General features: G+C 36.7%; 1 protein-coding gene and 1 long non-coding RNA gene across 3 annotated transcripts in view; both read left to right on the top strand.

Moving 5' to 3' along the window:
• The window catches only part of LOC127434736 (lanC-like protein 2), a 46,738-nt gene that overhangs the window by 29,570 nt on the left and 1,661 nt on the right, over nucleotides 1-15,507 (top strand). For both annotated transcript variants that reach the window (XM_051687681.1, XM_051687682.1), the window contains 3 exons: nucleotides 1,157-1,339; nucleotides 4,279-4,455; nucleotides 13,122-13,194. In XM_051687681.1, coding sequence (XP_051543641.1) covers nucleotides 1,157-1,339; nucleotides 4,279-4,455; nucleotides 13,122-13,194 — 433 coding nt within the window. The remainder of the gene's footprint in view (nucleotides 1-1,156; nucleotides 1,340-4,278; nucleotides 4,456-13,121; nucleotides 13,195-15,507) is intronic.
• Nucleotides 9,810-13,076, top strand: LOC127434760 (uncharacterized). Its single transcript, XR_007896081.1, has 3 exons — nucleotides 9,810-11,258; nucleotides 11,712-11,834; nucleotides 12,129-13,076. It is a non-coding gene; the product is annotated as an uncharacterized LOC127434760 (long non-coding RNA).

Genomic DNA, 15,507 nt, shown 5'->3' with positions numbered 1-15,507 from the left:
TAATGAAAAACGAAAACGAAGCTGTCCACATTGCACAATAAATGTCTCATTTACACTATGTCTTGTTGATTAGCATATGGCTGTGATTGGTTACAGTTCTCAACCACTGCAAAACATATAAATAGAAATGCTGATGCAACAGGAGTGGAGCGAAGTGGAATGCTATAATTGACATTTTTATGATTATAGAAAATCACAGCAGCTATTAATCATAATGTTGATTTTTTTATTTTTTATTTTTTTTTTTATTCGCATAATTGTGCTACCATAAAAGACACTTTCAAATTGTACCATTTAACAAGCACAAAACAAGCAGAAATCCTTCATATTGTTTCCTGTTAACATAAACTGGTAACACCAGCGGTGGCAGTAGAAGTAGCACATTTATGAAATGCGACGAGTCCACTGGTTTTGAAGCCGAGCTGGTACATCACAGGTGCTCTGCCTGCTAAGATGCCGTCCTCTCTTTAATTTGCCCTAACAGCAGTAGCTCTTGTAGCTCTGTGGGAGCTTTCAGTGGTTTATCAAGCCTAACATCTTTAAATTCACTTTGACACATCGCTCCGGTCTTTAACTGTTGTAAGTGGTCACTATGAATGAGAATTTGCATGGTAGGTATTATAAATATTTAAGTGTCTTGGTCTTAACAGAAATGGGCTGCGTTTAAATGTATCTATTGCTGCAGGTTTGATGATGCTATTCTGAAAGTTCTCAAATAAATATCTGGCTTTTTAGTAAATTTGTGCATTTCATAACTAGAGCGTTGAGTTTCTGTACTGTATGTAAACTTAAAGGTGAAGCGTGTAATTTTGCGCCACTTGCGCCACCAAACAGAATTGCAAAGTTACTGTAAACATTGTTTTCAAACAGCTTTCTGAATATACCGTTTATCTGTCTTTTGTTGAACTTACAGGTTGTCCCGCCCCACACTCTAGCTATTGGTTGAGTCAATGTTGATGTGTCGGGTTGGCTGGGTTGCTCAAACAAACAGAGCAATATTAAAAATGCCGTAGAGACACACTGTTTACACTTTTTGGGGAATTAACCTTTAAATGGTTTACTTATAGTTGTTTCTGCATAGTAAATTGGGATAAGAGAAAGTATTTAAATGAAAATTCCCACACAACTTTAAGTTCTCTCTTTCTTTACTTTGCAGCCCAGTGCTAAAGTAAATCAGGATGTTTTGAATGAGCTGGTCCGGCCCAGTGTTGATTATGTACGGCACAAGAAGTTCCGCTCCGGCAATTACCCATCATCCCTGAGCAACGAGACAGACAGACTGGTGCACTGGTGTCATGGAGCACCTGGGGTGGTGCATATGCTCATCATGGCTCATACAGTGAGTGACAAACACACAAGCTGTACAGTCATCCCATACAATCTGGAGAAATCATCACTTTACACACATACATACCACTGCTTAGACACATACACAGAGGGAAAAATGTACAAATCTTCACATTTTGCATTTACACAATGCATCTTGAAAATATATACAGTATATGTATATTGCATGGATATGCATAGAATATATTGTTAGATTTCTGTATGTATGTTCTGTATTTCAGATGCTGTTCTCATTCATGTTTGTAAATGTTCCATACATGTCCAGTGTTGGGGAGTAACTAACTACAATTCATACTGAACATCGTTAAGTAGATCAGCTATTTTACAATAGTGTAGCTTTTCTAGTAATGAGCTTCATTTTCCAATGAGTAGCGATCACAGCATGCAACATTTGTCACATTATATTGCGCACACAGCAATGGAGCTGAGAGGCGTGTCAGTCAAACTTGCCTACCTAAACCATCCTTTCTCATATGTAGCACTGGAAAATTCAAATCATTTTAGTGAATCAGTTCTTTCAGACAGTTCATGTAAATGATACAATAAATGATTCAATTCGTTCCAGCCTTGGAACTCCAATTCATTTTAGTGAGTCACTTGAGACCCTGAGCAGTCCAAAGGTACTTTACCTTAAAAATTTATTCTTAATTGTTGCTGTTTATCACTAATTTCTGGCTAAGTTATATAAAAAGGGTGGTGTCTGTTTTTATCAGTTTATATTTAGTGTAAATTTATGTTCAGTTGAATCAGCTTAAAGGGATAGTTAACCCAGAAATGAAAATTCTCTAATCATTTACTCACATGCTGTTCAGATGTGGATGACTTTCTCTTTTCTGCAGAACACAAAATAATGTTTAGAAGAATATCTCAGCTCTGTAGGTCCATATAATGCAAGTGAATGGTGACCAAAACTTTGAAGCTCATAAAGGCAGCATAAAAGTAGATCATATGACTCCAGTGGTGAAATCCATGCCTTCAGAAGTGATATGATGGGTGTGGATGAGAAACAGGTCAATATTTAAATCTTTTTTTACTATAAATCGCCACCTTTGACCAGCACCGGCCAGTAGGTGGTGATATGCATGAATAATGTGAATCGCCAAAAAACCAAAGAAGAATAATGTGAAAGTGAAAGTGGAGATTTCTTTAGAAATGGAAAATGTATTTGGGCCACTTCCTTTTAGTTTTTAAGGCACATTCCTTCATAAAGCTACTTTGTAAATGTGTACCTTTTTTTCTTAAAAAAATGTCATACAACTGTAATTTAATAGATTTTGAATTTGAATTGTTTGAATGTAGCCATGGAAATGGAAATGCTGGATTGTGTGTGCTAATCATATATGATTGATAGAAGCAAATAAAATAATTTAAAAAAAACATTCAGTGACTGCTCACTCCAACAAAATCACTATTTGTCTTAAAGTAAGCACTAAATAGCAAAGGATCTGACTTTTCTCTTTTTCTCAATATCATGCTGTCTGTCTCCTGTGCTGACGTTCTTTAGGTCACAGAGTTTCTCCATTAGTTATTTACTCTTTTTTTTTTTTTTTTCTGTCTCTCCTTCAACATAAAGCATCCCGCAGTGACATCTAGTGGTTATGTGGAGAATCTTGGAAATGTTGAGATCCAATTCTTTCTTTGACACATAATGCATTAAGCCCCATTTTATGTTTTTATTTTTTTTTATCAGTCAGTTCATAGTGATGTTTAAAAAGGCTAAACAAATACAATATTTAATAAAAGTAAGTGTAACTTGTTTATTATGGCATAATTCAGAGTTTAAAAGAAATATAAAGAAGTTTATTGTGTAAAAGAGTTATTAACTTTCAGCACAGTTCTTATGGGTTTATTTTTCTCTGCCCCCATCTCTGTAGCATGACAGATGGGCCATTTCTGTCTCTCCCTCTTTATCTCTGTCTGAGTGGGTAGCCTCTGGGCTGGAAGGGAAAATTGAGCATACGTTATATTTGGAAACAGAATTTTTCTTCCAGCGTGGTTAGCACTGCAGCTCTGACAAATGACACCAGATGCCAGGACCGGCGTGTTGAGTGGAACTCTACATAATGCACTTAAATATGTGAAACAAAGTGAGGTTATTTCAGTTGTATGAATGTATGTAGGCCAAATTATTATACAGTACCTCTGGAGACCTCTCCCATTTATAAGGTTAGTTGTGATGCGATGATGGTTAGACCGAGGGCTGCTGAGTTTATCATTTTATAATACACTGTGCAGACACACACAAAAGGTTTATAATAGTGAAAATACATTACCAGTCAAAAGTTTGGACACACTTGACGGAATTTGTGTTTTCATGATCTTGAAACATTTTGATCTGACGGCTTATGCTAACAATCTCAACATTAGTTTTGTACAGATACAATTTTTGCCTAAATGTGTATAAATGTTTATAAACCTAAAATGTTTATTTTAAAAAAGTAATTTTTTTTTTTTTTTTTTTACTGAAAACTAAAATATGAATAATGCCTTGAATGTTTTTTTATTATTTAAAAAGTAGACAAAAATTAGAAATCAGCTTGTTTTTTATTTATTAAAACATTATGATTATTATGATATAATAATAATTATTATTATATAATTATAAGTAATAATAATAATTATTATTATATAATTATATAATGTAATATATAATAATTATGACATTCCTATACTTCCATTTGTGCTATTTCAAAGTTTTATCGACCTGAATTGTAAAATAAATTGTAAAATGTGGTAAATATTAATAATAGAAAAATGTGGTGGTGTACATCCAAGGGCACTATAATTATTTAATTTGACTGTAATTATAAACTAAGGTTTGTCATTCTGTATTGATTCTGAATCACTGAGTCTGCAGCAACACCAACAGGAAGTAAAACTAGTAATTGTAAGACTATAATCATTTGTATTGTGTGTGTTTTTTGTTTTCAGGTCTTCAAGGATGATAAGTACTTGAAAGATGCTGTTGAATGTGGAGAGGTGATCTGGCAGAGAGGTTTACTGAGGAAAGGGTACGGCATCTGCCACGGCACTGCTGGGAACGGATACGCCTTTCTTTCCCTATACCACATCACACAGGATAAGAAGTATCTGTATCGTGCCTGCAAGGTGATTAATCCTACAGTAGTAACTGTTGATAAAATATTTTCAACCTGTGACGATACTTTTCCACACTTTTTTGATTAGCTAGCTTCTTAAAGGAATAGTCATCAAACTCCAAAAAGGATAAAAAAAATAAAAAATCCCATCATAAAACCACAGTAAAATCATTTGAGATGACTCGTGCGCTATATTCCAAGTTTTCTGAAGCCATTCAATCACTTTGTATGATGAACAGAATGAAATTGAAGTCGTTAATCACTCTATTAATATTGTTTTTTGGAGCAAATTATTAATTTTTGTTTGAACTATTCCTTTAAAAAGAAAAACAATTCTACATTGGGCACCTACTAAAAGGTGCTTTTACATGTGTACACATTTAGCTCATTTAGGGAGCGTACATCACTCTGCACTATGCTCCATCTTTGTTCACTACAGCCGCCACCCGCTGTTTAGAGCCAGTGAGCCGTACTATTAAACCTGACGTCATGGAAACAGCACTTCAATAGATAGTCACATGACTACTTGTCCATATGCCCCTTTACAGCACACATTCCCTCTGATTGAGGGCTTGTCTTGCATTTTAATCTTGTTTTGTCCTTCATAGCTGTTTTTTCCCAATAGATTAATGTTTGATTTATATATACAGGTGCATCTCAATAAATTAGAATGTCGTGGAAAAGTTCATTTATTTCAGTAATTCAACTCAAATTGTGAAACTTGTGTATTAAATAAATTCAGTGCACACAGACTGAAGTAGTTTAAGTCTTTGGTTCTTTTAATTGTGATGATTTTGCTCACATTTAACAAAAACCCACCTATTCACTATCTCAAAAAATTAGAATACATCATAAGACCAATAAAAAAAACATTTTTAGTGAATTGTTGGCCTTCTGGAAAGTATGTTCATTTACTGTATATGTACTCAGTACTTGGTAGGGGCTCCTTTTGCTTTAATTACTGCCTCAATTCAGCGTGGCATGGAGGTGATCAGTTTGTGGCACTGCTGAGGTGGTATGGAAGCCCAGGTTTCTTTGACAGTGGCCTTCAGCTCATCTGAATTTTTTGGTCTCTTGTTTCTCATTTTCCTCTTGACAATACCCCATAGATTCTCTATGGGGTTCAGGTCTGGTGAGTTTGCTGGCCAGTCAAGCACACCAACACCATGGTCATTTAACCAACTTTTGGTGCTTTTGGCAGTGTGGGCAGGTGCCAAATCCTGCTGGAAAATGAAATCAGCATCTTTAAAAAGCTGGTCAGCAGAAGGAAGCATGAAGTGCTCCAAAATTTCTTGGTAAACGGGTGCAGTGACTTTGGTTTTCAAAAAGCACAATGACCCAACACCAGCAGATGACATTGCACCCCAAATCATCACAGACTGTGGAAACTTAACACTGGACTTCAAGCAACTTGGGCTATGAGCTTCTCCACCCTTCCTCCAGACTCTAGGACCTTGGTTTCTAAATGAAATACAAAACTTGCTCTCATCTGAAAAGAGGACTTTGGAACACTGGGCAACAGTCCAGTTCTTCTTCTCCTTAGCCCAGGTAAGACGCCTCTGACGTTGTCTGTGGTTCAGGAGTGGCTTAACAAGAGGAATACGACAACTGTAGCCAAATTCCTTGACATGTCTGTGTGTGGTTGATGCCTTGACACCAGCCTCAGTCCATTCCTTGTGAAGTTCACCCAAATTCTTGAGTTGATTTTGCTTGACAATCCTCATAAGGCTGCGGTTCTCTCGGTTGGTTGTGCATCTTTTTCTTCCACACTTTTTCCTTCCACTCAACTTTCTGTTTACATGCTTGGATACAGCACTCTGTGAACAGCCAGTTTCTTTGGCAATGAATGTTTGTGGCTTACCCTCCTTGTGAAGGGTGTCAATGATTGTCTTCTGGACAACTGTCAGATCAGCAGTCTTCCCCATGATTGTGCAGCCTAGTGAACCAAACTGAGAGACCATTTTGAAGGTTCAGGAAACCTTTGCAGGTGTTTTGAGTTGATTAGCTGATTGGCATGTCACCATTTCTAATTTTTTGAGATAGTGAATTGGTGGGTTTTTGTTAAATGTGAGCCAAAATCATCACAATTAAAAGAACCAAAGACTTAAACTACTTCAGTCTGTGTGCATTGAATTTATTTAATACACGAGTTTCACAATTTGAGTTGAATTACTGAAATAAACGAACTTTTCCACAACATTCTAATTTATTGAGATGCACCTGTACTGTATATATATATATATATATATATATATATATATATATATATATATATATATATATATATACAGTATATACAGCAGGGGCCAAAAGTCTGAGAACACATTAAAAAGGAAGAATTTAAAATCTACAGTAATTTAAACCTGGAAATATACAAAGTTTTAGGTTTTTGAAAAAATAAAACATAAATTTTGTGACGCAACATGAAAACAAAATATTTTAGATTCTACACTATTTCTAGGTCACTAGTCAAATAAGCAAATTTGTGACATGTTAACTCCTTTGTACAAAAGGTGATTTTCTTACAATTTCTCAAATCATGCTGGGATAACATAGACAATATGGTTGTGCATGTTAATTTTACAATTCAACTTTGTTATGCTAATAATTACATTCAAATCATTATCAATTTGAATGATATAATTCAAACTATTATGCTAATATCATTTAAAATACAAGATTTGCATTACATTAGAAAAGATGCGAAATACAGTCATATTCACTTGTGGTCTTAGACTTTTGTACTATTTGTTTGTATTTATTTTTTATATATTTTAATTTTTTTTCTATTAACCATTTTTATCAATTCTGATTTATAAGCATTGAAAAAATACAGGATAATGTTTGACTTTTTACAGAACTGAAGTACATTACTGACTCTGAACTAGTACTCCTGGGTCAACTGTCCCGTCAGTAATCGTTTTAGCCATTATTAACTTGCATGCAAAATCTATTTCTGATCACTGATCACCATAGTGCGGTCCTAGCTGATTTTTCAGTGTGATTGATGGTCTGTATCGGCCCGGACAGCTTGCGAAAGTAATGAAAGCATTATTGGCTCCGCTGTCCTCGTGTTACCACTCTGACCTTTTACAGCAGTAGTCATTTTCCAGTCCAGATTAACCAACGCCGCTAGACACAATCTCTCATTTTGTCTGCCATGACTAAAGTGGCCTCTCTATCACCTTCGTGAAATAGTGAATAACGCTCTAAAATTTTGTTTGAGTAAAAAGGTTTCTGAGGCTGTAATGAAAAGGTGAAGCAGAAATTGGCCTGTCAAAACAATTGATTTACTGCCATCGCTCATGTTTTTATTTTGCGATGTGATGAAGAGAAACTGTGGAGATTATGGATTTGCATAGACAACAGGACATAAAGTTGTTTCACAGTTCAGGGGATCAATATAAAATGTCTTTCTCAGCACTAATATAAATCATTATCCTATTATATTCTGGTCTTAATTATTAGCATGCCAAGACCACAGATTACCTCACTGGTTATGATTGAAATTTACAATGCTTTAGTTTTCTATTAAGATGCCAATCTTCTTTTTGAATACAGTTTTTATTTCACAGTGATGATCTTTTCTGAGGATGTCTCAAAAACGGTCAAGAACATGTCCCAGCCATATTTCACCCCAAAATCAAAATAGATAAGAATTATAATTTACTTAATGCAAATAGTCACATTTTCATTTTCTTTATGATGTTGTTATTGCCATGACATGACTTTATATACAATATATATATTGTATGAACCAGTCTGGCCATTCTCTGTTGACCTCTCTCATCAACAAGGTGTTTCCATCCACAGAACTGCCGTTCACTGGATGTTTTTTGTTTCTGCCACCATTCGGAGTAAATTCTAGAGACTGTTGTGCGTGAAAATCCCAGGAGTTCAACAGTTACAAAAATACTCAAACTGCCAACACAATTAATCTCAGATTTTAAAAGTGCTGAAATTTGACTCTATATATACTTATTTCTTGTCAAAATACATTTATTTCCTGTTTTTTTACAATAATGCTTTATTAACATTTTCCAAACTCCACAATACAAAGACTAAAATAGCACCAATTCAAGTAACATTTACCAAAGTCTAAGTGGGATGTTGACTGATTGATAGAACGACAGTTCATTGCAATGCACATTAAATCTCTAAAACCCTCATCCTCCATGATATTTATCGCCATCAGGCTGTCTTTTCACTTTGAATTTGGAATGCATAAGATTTGTTTCAGGGCTGCAAGTGCCGCGTTGAACTCCATATGAAAAGCTCGTCTTTTTCTGGTTTTTGCGCTGGCACTGCTGATGGGAATATAATTAATCCGAATTGTCTAGTAATCATTAGCTGACACTTCAGAAGCTCGGCAACAACGGATACAAAGTTGAAATTATGTTAAAATTGAGCGGAGCATCAACAGACCCTCCATGGGAAAACAAGCTGTGCAGTAGGGTTGTAAGAATTGACATGCTAATGTTATTATGTTAACGCATTATACATTTTAAATTAATCGCATGCGTTAACTCTGACAGCACTAACATATATATATATATATATATATATATATATATATATATATATATATATATATATATATATATATACACACACAGTATATGTTATAATTATATATATATACAGTACTGTGCAAAAGTTCTAGGCACTTGTGAAAAATGTCTTCAAAAATAATGACATAAATAGTTTTCATTTATCAATTAATATCATACAAAGTCCAGTAAACATGAAAAAAGCTAAATCAATATTTGGTGTGGCCACCTTTGCCTTTAAAACAGCCCCAATTCTCTTAGGTACACCTGGACACAGTTTTTTTTGGTTGTTGGCAGATAGGATGTTCCAAGCACCTTGGAGAATTCACCACAGTTCTTCTATCTATTTAGGCTGTCTCAATTGATTCTGTCTCTTCATGTAATCCCAGACTGACACGATGTTCAGTGGGGTGCTCTGTGGGGGAAATGCCATCTCTTGCAGAGTGCCCTGTTCTTCTATTTTAATCTTTTCTATTTGCAGAAGTAATGTTTGGGAGTCTAAAATGTATTTTTCCTATTGACACACTAATATATAAATATATAAATAACCATCTTAAGACAAATGTTTTTGTGAAACATCTTAAGTGCCTAAAACCTTTGCACAGTACTGTATGTGTATATATATATATATATATATATATATATATATATATATATATATATATATATATCTCTCATCAATAAGGCATTTCCATCCACAGAACTGCCGCTCAATGGATGTTTTTTGTTTTTGGAGTAAATTCTAGAGACTATTTTGCATTTAAATCCCAGGAGATCAGCAGTTACAGAAATACTCAAACAAGCCCGTCTGGCACCAACAATCATCCACGCGATTATCTAATCAGCCAATCATGTGGCAGCAGTGCAGTGCATACAATTGAGCAGATACGGGTCAGGAGCTTCAGTTAATGGTTCAGTTAATCCCCATCAGAATGGGGAAAAAATTATATCTCAGTGATTTGTAGTGTGGCATGATTGCTGGTGCCAGATGGGCTGGTTTGAGTATTTCTGTAACTGCTGATCTCCTGGGATTTTCACGCACAACAGTCTCTAGAATTTGCTTTGAATGGTGCCAAAAAAAAAAAAAAAAAAAACATCCAGAGAGCAGCAGTTCTGTGGATGGAAATGCCTTGTTGATGAGAGAGGTCAACAGAGAATGGCCAAACTGGTTCAAACTGACAAAGTCTACGGTAAATCAGATAACCGCTCTGTACAATTGTGGTGAGAAGAATAACATCTCAGAATGCTATTCTGAGATGCGGGTTGGTGCTGTTTTGGCGGCATGAGGGGGACCTACACAACATTAGGCAGGTGGTTTTAATGTTGTGACTGATCGGTGTATATATATATATATATATTAGTGGTCAACCGATATGGGTTTTTTAATGGCCGATGCTGATATCCAGAGAACAGGGTGGCCGATAGGCCGATACATTGCCGATATTTAACACAATTTAATATAGTAATGTGACGAGGAGGAGGGCGTGGCCGGGCCATGATGTTGTACGACTGCCGCTGAATCAGTTGATCAGCGGGAGAGCGAGATAAAGGGGAGCTGGAGGCGCCAGTTCGAGAGAGAGTGAAATGCACGGGGTCGTGTTGCATGTGTGTCTGTGTCCTTATGTTTATTGTTCAGCCGGTTCCCGCCTCCTCCTTGCACACCTTTGAACTGTTACAGTGGTGCCGAAACCCAGGAGGGAGGAGGGATGCTCTGTCGCGGAGTCCTTGCCGCTGCCATCCGCCAGGGGAGCAGCCGCGGCTGTCTGCCTGGGAACGGAGGGGTCGCTGCTGGCCGCCGAGAGCCGGAGGAACCGCTGCTGTCCGCTGAAGAAGGGAGGAGTGGTTCCGTCCACCAGGGGCCGGAGAACTCACTGCCGTCTGCCGGGGTAGGAGCGAGCTGGCGTCTGCCAGAGGGCAGAGGAGCAGTTGAGGACCGGGCGACAGCACGTCCGGGAGCCAATGAGCAAGTTCTTCTCTCTCTCTCCTCTCTCTGTGTCTCCGCTCACCCTTTCCCTCTCCCTAAACCTCCCTTCGTCTCTCCCCCAGGTTCACAGGAGGCAGGGTGGACCACTGACTGACGGAACAGCCGGAAGAGCAGCGTCTCCCCTCCAGAAGTTGGGGGGAGTAAGTCAGTGTGGTGGCACCCTAGCCTGAATCAGGCGGGGGAGGAGTGTGACGAAGAGGAGGGCGTGGCCGGGCCGTGATGGTGCACGGCCGGCACTGAATCAAAGCATGTTGCTGCCACCACCATGCTTCACCGTGGGTATGGTGTTCTTTTGATGATGTGCTGTGTTGTTTTTGCGCCAAACATACCTTTTGCAATTTTGGGCAAAAAGTTCAATCTTGGTCTCATCAGACCATAACACATTTTCCCACATGGTTTTGGGAGACTGAATATAGGTTTTTGCAAGGCTTGGATATTTTTTTAGTCAGAAACGGCTTGGTCTTGCCACCCTGCCCCATAGCCCAGACAGATGAAGAATACGGGAGATAGTTGTCACATGTAGGGAGCAACCAGTACTTGCCAGAATGAGCAGCTCCTTTAATGTTGTTGTAGGCCTCTTGACAGCCTCCCTGACCAGTTTTCTCTTTGTCTTCTCATCAATTTTGGAGGGACGTCCTGTTCTTGATAATGTCACAGTACTTTCTCCACTTGTTGATGACTGTCTTCACTGAGTTCCATGGTATATCTAATGCCTTGGAATTTTTTTTGTAGCCCTCACCTGAGCGATACCTTTCAACAATGAGATCCCGTTGATGCTTTGTAAGCTCTTTGTGGCCCATGGCTCTTGTAGCAGCATGCAACCAAGAATATGTCAGAAAAATCCTACAAGAACAGGTGAGACTTATTTGGAGTTAATCAGAGTCACTTCAGGTGAAGACAGGTGTGTACTGTTTCACATGAGCTTGACGATTGGTTGATTCTGAACACAGACACATACCCAATTATAAAAGGGTGTGCACACTTATGCAGTTAAGTTATTCTAAGTTTTTTTTTTTTTCTCTCTGAAATGTCACTTTGGTTTTCAGTGGCATTGCATAGGTTGTAATTTTTACCTTAAAGGTGCAAAAAGTCTGATATGATATATCTTTGTTTAATTTTTTACATCATAAAAACCTACTGTTTTAACAGGGGTGTGTAGACTTTTTATATCCACTGTACATATCCAGTGTGAGCAGCAGCAATCTCCTGACAGTTTAAACGGCCTGGATCGCCTGCTTGGATTGTCATCATGATTTGTGAATCAGAGGAACTTTTGATCCTGATTCTGAAGTTTTTGATTCTGGCTGATAGAATACTCGCTTCAGAGGAAGATATTAGATGAGCGCTCGACTGGAAGAAAACGCTGGATTTTTGTGAGGTTCATGAATTACATCTGTTTAAATGAAATATCTGCATATTTGCAGATGGTATATAATAGAAGTTTTATTGATATTTGCCTTTTATCATTAGAAAAGTGACAGGGAACTGTTGAGAGACTGTTAGAATACATGCTTCAGAGGAAGATTTATATTAGTTTGATAGATATTTGCCTTTTTATCATTAGACAAGAGTTAAAAGGGAACTGTTGAGGAGAGAGAGGGAGAAAGAAACAGACGAGCACTTTAATGTTATGAGCTCAAACGCCGCTCTCATACGCGAACCGTTTAAATGACACTGTGTTGCACACCGGTCTATTATTGTAGTAACATGATGGCACGTAACAACAAAACGAACCATGACTGGTCGTTTACATGTCTCAGTCACTTCACATGCAAGCAGTCATTCTCGGCGCCCTCAAGAAACAAATCGGCCAAAGGGGATAATTTATCGGCCGATGCGATAATGAAAAAAGTCAGAATATCGGCCCATATTCAGATATATCGGTCGACCACTATATATATATATATATATATAACTTTTTAAATGGCTAAGGATTTATACTATCATGTTACTATTTATTGTAATGCCTTTATATCTTGCTGTTAAATACATAAAATAATTGTATTACAATAGTTCTTTACTGTTTTACAGCAATTACATTCTGAAGCAAATCACTATTGTTAATAATAGGAAATACAATATATATATATATATATATATATATATATATATATATATATAATTTAATTGTTTTTTTTTTAGTTTGCTGAATGGTGTCTAGACTATGGAACCCATGGCTGCCGTATTCCTGATCGGCCTTACTCTCTTTTTGAAGGTAAAACCAATTGTCATGTCTCACTGATAAAATACCCTCAGATAGCTTATGAATTATCTTCACATTTCCACTTCACACATAATTATTAAATCAATGAAATGAACATCTCTGCAGATACAGAGGTCTACTAAAGCTAGACGGTTGTCCTTAGTTCTAACAAGATTTGTTTTTCTCGAGCAAAGGCCAAATACATGAAGGCTTCCCAGTCTGTTTTCAACTTTGAAGTTGTGTCTCCCATTTAGACGTAATCAATGTCTGTCAATCTCTTTGGGGAAATAAAAGACAGATTGCTCTAATCCTTCTGTTGTGTAGCTGCTGTTTACTGTGTACACTACCCAGTATCCAGCAACTAATGACCATGCTTTTGTAATGAAGGCCTGTGGCACAGAGGGTTACAAGGAAAGCCACAATGATTTACGATATGATTGACATTAGTTTATATAATGTATAATATATTTAGTCTTACAAACAGTTTTAATAAACCATTAATAGTTTTAAATATATTTTGCTCTGCTAAGACTGGGATTTTATTTGGCTACTTGCTAAAACTTTGTAAAGCATTTTTACAGCATTTCAGTAAAGATGCAGCTAAAGCCAGAATATGTTGGAGTATTGAGATAGGATGCTCATGTAAGCAATGTGATTTGCATCCGGCTTGCAACATTTCCCAATCCTGATTCAGCTTTGTCTGTCCCCATTATTTCCTGTATTCTCTCTACTGTCCTCAAAAACACTGAACTGAATGAACTGATCTCTGAGGCTTTATGAAGAAATTCAACTCTCCACAGACACTGTTGTCACCGTTCCAGCCTGTGCCCATATGCCTTACCAAGCTTTACCTTGTTGTTGTCATGGTAACCCACTTCCTGCACTCCAGGCCTTATTAAAGTCACACTCTGATTGGTCGGTTGGCATCTCCTGCCGCTTTCTTTGTAGCAGGTTGTTAGATATGGACCTTTTCCCAACTCCCATGCGGAACATTCCCACAACATTGTATCACTGTATCAGTAACAGAAATTCAGATTGCTGGCTAGTTTATAATTCACTAGTCATTTACAATGCATAAGTTGGGCTTCCAAATTTCTGCTATATTTTTCACATGGAGTGGCCTTTTCAGCTGACATTAAAGGAATTTCTCAAAAAGGTACCTTTGATCATGTCAACTGATTGTTTTTGCATTTATTGTTATTTTTTTTAAAAGGGAGTTAATATGAATACCCCTAGTTTCAGAAGTAGATCAAAATGTATTTTTAAAATGTATTATTTGTCAAATGTTCCATCTGTTATCTGTGTATAGGAAATGTTAAATATCATCTCCATCATCATATGTATAATTAGCATAAACAAGCTGTCATTTAGCAGATGCTTGCATCCATAGCGATTTACATTGTAATAATTACAGTGCAGTCGCCCTAGAGAAACCTGATTTCAAACCTAAATGATGACATGCTGCATAGCTAGACTTCTGTTGTGTTTCTATAAAGCTAATTAAAATGATAATAGAGCAAACTTATCCCAGACCCAAAAATAATTTTAGCATTTAAAAAAAAAAAAAAAAAAAAAATATATATATATTTTTATGATTTATACTCCAGTGAGGAGATCTCCAAATGTCCCCCAGATTTAGCTCACGTCTGAGAACAAATTTCTTCCCATAGAATAGTGAAGTGAACCCACAAACACATATACAGTACGTGTAATATATTCAATCTAAACGATCAATAAAATGTATTTTCACTGACAAAACAAGTAGTTTTAACAAGAATATCCATCTAATTATATCTCTGTATGCAACATGTTATATTATTCTAGGTGGGAAAAGTTGCTATGCATTTAAGAGTAACATTCTAACAATAGAGCACAACAGTCTGGTTCCGAAAGAAAAACCCATTTATTTATTTTTATTTTTTTCTGTAGAATTGATTTCTAACACCAACTTATAAAGCTATAAAGACCGACCTACCGTGAGCTCCGAGGTTGTTAATCAATGATGTATGCTTCTACTGAAGCTATTAGTCTGCGTTATTTCAACTTCATTTAAAAAAAAAAAAAAAAATGCATTTATTTGTGGAATTTACTGTATGGTCAATAACTACACTATCCATGATGCTGCAGAGAAAAATCCACCAAATTAGAGAATCACGGCCAACAAAACGTGCCAAAAGAGCTTTGCAGCAACCGCCTACTTCCATGACACACTGTGAATTATGTAATCGAATCGATTTCCCTACATTGTCAAACTACTTTTATCTGTATATATCTGAATATTTTGGAATAAAATGAAAATATATTGTTTCTATAGTTGTAATCAAC

Source organism: Myxocyprinus asiaticus, chromosome 44 (assembly GCF_019703515.2).
Source record: "Myxocyprinus asiaticus isolate MX2 ecotype Aquarium Trade chromosome 44, UBuf_Myxa_2, whole genome shotgun sequence".
NCBI classification, from domain to species: domain Eukaryota; kingdom Metazoa; phylum Chordata; class Actinopteri; order Cypriniformes; family Catostomidae; genus Myxocyprinus; species Myxocyprinus asiaticus.
Note: the sequence above shows the minus strand (reverse complement) of the source record. Positions and strands in the feature narration are given on the sequence as shown.